General features: G+C 42.4%; 1 protein-coding gene across 1 annotated transcript in view; it reads right to left on the bottom strand.

Moving 5' to 3' along the window:
- Positions 1–605: 605 nt before the first annotated feature.
- Positions 606–6,000, bottom strand: part of LOC138282918 (UDP-glucuronosyltransferase 3A1-like) — a 343,288-nt gene continuing 337,893 nt past the window's right edge. Inside the window, exon 7 of the mRNA XM_069220954.1 lies at positions 606–1,827. Within this exon, the coding sequence (XP_069077055.1) occupies positions 1,551–1,827 (277 nt within the window). The 3' untranslated portion in view covers positions 606–1,550. The remainder of the gene's footprint in view (positions 1,828–6,000) is intronic.

Genomic DNA, 6,000 nt, shown 5'->3' with positions numbered 1-6,000 from the left:
ATGCGTGAAATTAGCTAAAGAGAAGTTGTTTTGGGGATTCTTGAAACAGATAGGCCCGTATTTATACTTTTTGACGCTAAACTGCGCTAACGCAGTTTAGCGTCAAAAAGTTTAGCGCCGGCTAACGCCATTCTGAAGCGCCATGCGGGCGCCGTATTTATTGAATGGCGTTAGCCGGCGCTAGCAGACCGGCGCTGCCTGGTGTGCGTGGAAAAAAACCACGTACACCAGGCAGCGCCGGCGTTGGGGAAAATGGCGTTAGGGCGTCTTAAAATGGGGCAAGTCAGGTTGAGGCAAAAAAATCGCCTCCACCCGATTTGCGCCATTTTTAACGACACCCAGACGCCATTTACATGACTCCTGTCTTAGTAAAGACAGGAGTCATGCCCCCTTGCCCAATGGCCATGCCCAGGGGACTTATGTCCCCTGGGCATGGTCATTGGGCATTGTGGCATGTAGGGGGGCACAAATCAGGCCCCCGTATGCCAAAAAAAAAGAAAAAAAAATAAAAAAAATTATACTTACCTGAACTTACCTGAATGTCCCTGGGATGGGTCCCTCCATCCTTGGGTGTCCTCCTGGGGTGGGCAAGGGTGGTAGGGGGGGTCCCTGGGGGCATGGGAGGGCAGCTGTGGGCTAATTTTGAGCCCACAGGTCCCTTAACGCCTGCCCTGACCCAGGCGTTAAAAAGAGGCGCAAATGAGGGGTTTTTTTGCCCCGCCCACTCCCGGGCGTGATTTTTGCCCGGGAGTATAAATACGACGCATTTGCGTCGCAGTCATTTTTTTAGACGGGAACGCCTACCTTGCATCTCATTAACGCAAGGAAGGCGTTCACGCAAAAAAATTACGCTCATTCCTCATACTTTGGCGCTAGACGCGTCTAACGCCAAAGTATAAATATGGCGTTAGTTTTGCGCCGAATTTGCGTCGAAAAAAACGACGCAATTTCGGCGCAAACGGAGTATAAATATGCCCCATAATTTTTTCATTGTTGGCCTCGTTTCCTACCTCTGTCACGCTTTTCAACCACTGCCAAGAAAAGTTCAAGCCACTCAGGCTCACCAAAAATATATGAAAACTAAAGGACAGATTAAAAGAAAAAGGAAGTAGGAGTATGTTTTGAAATCTACACAAATCACATAGGTCTTGGCGTCCTACCACTTCACCATGCATATTCAGCAGACCGTCAACTAAACTAGAGCACGCACAGAGCACATTTTATCTTGGATTTGTTTCTCCTTGGGCTGAGCTTTTTCACCTTGGAGGAAGCTCTTAATCTTCATTTCATAAATTTGAGGGTGCACTCTTAACAGAATCACTTAACTCTAACACTGGCCATTTGTACATTTGCATATTTTAGGGATAGGAGGCAACGGAAACTGTTTCTGAATGCCCACAAACCTACAAGTACACACATTTTGCAAGGCTGTCCCCATCCATCCTCCATTGATTGACCATTCCATTCCGTTCATATTTTACAATGCCCTACTGTTGACTGTGATAGGATAATGCAAAAAGTAGCCTGACATTTAAAAAAAAAAAGTAATTTCAGGGCTTTTTTAGCTTATTTTGTCGAAGCAGCTTTGAAAGAACAGTTCTCAGCAGCTTAACACAAATGTAGATAACGACAGAAACAGATGTAAATAAGAAGGCAATAACATCCAACAAATACTGCTGGTACCACGGCTGTTGGGAGCTGTATGGGCGTAGATGTGCACCTCCCTTTGACGCAATGATGTGTTCTATCCATCGAACTAACTTCTGGTCGGGTGGAAGGGACTCAGATCGGTGGATTTTACTCTGAGCTGCGGCTGCTAACTTGTAACTAAAAGAAAAAAATACACAGTTTCATTCCACTATTTGAAATTCTAACCTTTAGTACATCCAAAAAGTTACCCTATTACCAGGGGAGCTCCTCCGCTATGACGGAGGAGCGTCACCTCCCCTAACCCCACAGAATGAAAGCAGCGTTAGAATTGGACGCAGGCACGCTGAGAGTTTGTGCCTGCAATGCAGGACCGGAGTGGATCGGAGTGGCACAGCGAAAAAGGTAATCTTGTTTTTTTCATTATCATATATTTATTTTTTTTGGTTCCCCACCATGCGCCCACGCCGCCCCTTTTCCCTCTCGCAAGCCACAACTGTCTATTATTACTTATTCTACTATCCAAAAACATTAACCTGTGAGTTCAGACAAGCATTAACGGATTAGGTTTATTTACATCAGTTTTCCTTGAAGAATATATGAAAGTAGCTGCGGTGTCTTGGAAATTGTCTTAGCAATTGTTTTTGATAGCTGCCACAGACAACAACAAAATTGTATGATAACGATTTAAGAAAATTAGTCTAGAAAACTCTTGTATGCAATGGTAATGTCCCCAACATAGTCAAAGCTAAATCTTAATCTATGTTCTTTAAAGTTCACAAATACTGTGTTGTAGTGCATAATAGCATATAGTAGAAGGCTCTAAGATAACTACTTGAAATATTTTTAACTGAAAAAAGTAATTTAAGGAATAATACATAATTTTCCTGCACATTATCTGATAACAGATTTTAGATATTCCACAGCATCTTTGTAGCACCCTAGGCTCATGGTCCAACCTCTGAGAACCAAGCCTGCCACAGGGATTGTACGCAAGAAGTTGTCTCCTTGGTGTCTTTCTGAAAAGGACTCCTCCTTCCCTCCTGCCCGCAATAAAGCTCAAGGTGCTAATAACAATTAGGCCTAGAGAGAGGTCACAGAGTTGCGTTACGCAAAACTCCACAGAGTAGTTAAAAAAATGCCACGCTAGATGGAGTTCCACGGGTGAGTGGAGTTTCCCCGTTGCACCAGTTCACGTTGAGTTTTATGTCAAACGCAGAGTAAGACCTTGCATTCAAAACCCAAACAGCACCAAGTGGTTTAGATGGGCACAGCCATCTTGTTTTCTTAAACTATTCATTGTGCTCGGCCTGATTTTTTTAAATTTTTGACTCCCTTTCTTATCTTTTCAATTCACCACCCTCCTAATTAATCTATTCCTCATTTTTATTTATTGTCTACGTGTGTGTTTTTGTGTCTGTGGATTTTTACAGTTTTTTCATTTTGTGTGTGTTTTTCGTGACTTTTGTACTTTTGTTTATTTTTCCCTTAACTTCCTTATTTCTTCCTCCCTTCCTTCTCCTGTTCCTTTTCTTCACACCACCCAGTGCCATGGCAGAGCGGGGGTGGCAAACAGGTAAGCAGTGGTGCCAGGCCCCCCTCCCAAACAGCCAGCAGCAGGCACCTACCCTGCAGTTGGTGACGATGCCAAGGTGTGCAGCCCCGGGCTATTTTTTGTGAGATGCTGGTGGCAGCACTGTTGTTTTTATGTGCAGTGCCACCTCTCCTCCCCTCCCTGCAAAAGCTTCAGCTGCATTAGAGGATGGTGTCCAAGTGTGTGCAACAGACCAGTCATGTCCAGTGCACCACCCAACAGCAGGCACACCGCTGGGTGGATATCGTTGACCCGGACAAGGACCTGCTCGACCTGCTAGGCGTTGAGATTCCGGGGTTCGATGAGTATTAACTATATTATTTGTTGTGTTTGTGTTCTACAATGCTAACATTTTTCTGACTAGCATGCTGCTCACACAATGTAAAATACATTTAGTTTATGTTAAGAATATTATTGTGTGATCCATTTTCAGCTAGGCAGGTCCTGGGCGCTTCCTCATTGTACTCGTCTGTGCTTGCTTTGGCTGATTCTTTAAGAAGCCTTTTGAATGCAGATTCCTCTATCCTCTGCCACCATAGTAAATCAGTGATATCAGTGAGTTACTGTTCTCTTTGATTTTATTTATGTAGCTCATACAGTCCCAAGCAATTTCACACTGTGTAGTACTAGTATGCATCTATGCATTACAAAAAGGGAGACTGGGTTGGTCAATCAAGGGGGTTGAGAAATGAGAATAGAATCAAAGATCATTCATTGTAATGCATTAGTTACAAATGTAGTTTTGGTTAAGGACATTTGAAATAGAAATTTTAGGAGTATAGCCACTCAACAATAGTCAATATTAGTACCATAGGCGATCTGATTTAGATAACTACAATGCTACTGCGTTTGCCTGTTATAATAATTTTGTGGAGATAAACTGTACCACTAATCTATTTTTTATCTTTATTTCTTATGTCAGCATCTAAGGGCAAGAAGAGGGGCAGCAAAGAGGTAGGTCTGGCAAGAGCTGGGGATGAGGCGCCGACCACCGGCGCCAATGCTAAGGGCTCTGCTCATCCCAAAAAGTCCTATTATTTCTTATTATTAGTTCCCTAAAGTTTACTTCTGCCCACTACTATACTACTTTTAATTTTGATTTGTTTATTTTTGTATACCGTCTTTTTTTTCCAACTCCCCTATCCAAACTTTGTTTAATTCCTGTTATCCCTGCATTATCGTTTTTCTCCTTAATTTATGTTTTTTTGGTAGATTTTTCCAGTCTGTACTAGTCTGCAGAATTCTTCTGTTTTGCTGGTAATCCTTCCCTCTCCCCTATATATCTTGTGGTACTGTAAGGCTAAGAACTGATTTTTTGGTACTCTACTGTCTAATGTGAAGATTGCAGGTCCTAGTAAGCTAGTATTATAAATAATATTCACCATGTATGTTTGTTGAGAAGGCTTTTTTTTCTTGCTCATGCTCTAACAGTTAACAAGCGAGTGGCCATGGGCATAGGCCACCCTCCCACCCCTGATGCTGTGCTCTGTAATTCATTTATTCAGTATAACACAGTTTCCATGACAGTGCAGCATGGCTGGAAAGTATGAAGCCCCTTTGCATTGGCCAACCAACACCTTATGTCTTTTATTGACCATTATTCCACCCCTTCATTGCACTTCAATGATTCAGAGTCATCTTCATCATAGGCTATAACTCTGCCCCTCCACTAAGAATAGTTTTTGGGTGGCTTTACTACCTTGCTTTTTTTATAACATTGTGAACTAAAAAAGGCTCAGATTTATATTTTTGATAAAAATACTGCAGTGCTGCTAACCAAACTCAGGTGATGTATTGCAATTGTATTTGTTTTATTTAAAAATTAAGGGGAGGCATATCTGGCATCTTAAAAATTGATATATTTTTTCTAGCCACACCGTCCGCCAGTGGTCCCTCCCTCACTGTTAGCCACCACATACATCATCAATCACTCACAATCACTCAATATATCATCACTCTAAATAGTGAAATAGTTAGTAGTTACCGCTTCCAATCTAAGCACGGTGGTTAATACAAAATATTATCTCCTCTCTGATGGTAGCAACACATTGAAATTTGGCATTTGCACTTTTGTTCAATGATCTTCTGGGTCTGGGGCAGTCCGGTTAGATCATGTAAAAATAAAGATAGGTAATGGCATGTGAGGGAGGCAGGCTTTGTCTCGAATGTCCTGAAGGGAATGTGGGGACTTCTTCACTGCACACGGGTCCAACTCCATTCCGGCCATATATGTGTTTATTATAAATCGAGGGGCAGCATAAAACCGGCACAAACAATGTTCCACTATTTTGTTTTGCAAAGAAATAAAGAAAGAAGTTCAACGACAAATAATTTAAAAGTTCTAGGTTGGCACTGGAAAACTCAGTCTGGGAAGTAGTCTGGGAAGTAGAGTTCGTCCTCAAAGTCAGGTGGTTCACTTAGAAGTTGGTCAGCAAACACACTTGATTCTGACTAATCATCTTCTTCCTCCTCCAGTGGTGTTTCCGGAACAGTGTAAACAGGTGGTATAAAATGCTGGTTAATTTTTATCATGGTGAATCTCTCCACGTTTTGAGGTGAGAGACTGGTTCTTCTCACTCTAACAACTGCACGACCTGCACTGAACACACGTTTACCAGACATGCTGACTACCGGACAAGCCAGATACTTTAATGCCAGCCTGCTGATCTGTGGTCATTGGCGCATCTTCCCATACCAATACACCAATAGGTTTTTATCCACCTCCACCTGTTTTGGGTCATCCAGATACTCCTAGAACA

This window comes from Pleurodeles waltl, chromosome 1_1 (assembly GCF_031143425.1).
Source record: "Pleurodeles waltl isolate 20211129_DDA chromosome 1_1, aPleWal1.hap1.20221129, whole genome shotgun sequence".
Classification (NCBI taxonomy): Eukaryota; Metazoa; Chordata; class Amphibia; order Caudata; family Salamandridae; genus Pleurodeles; species Pleurodeles waltl.
Note: the sequence above shows the minus strand (reverse complement) of the source record. Positions and strands in the feature narration are given on the sequence as shown.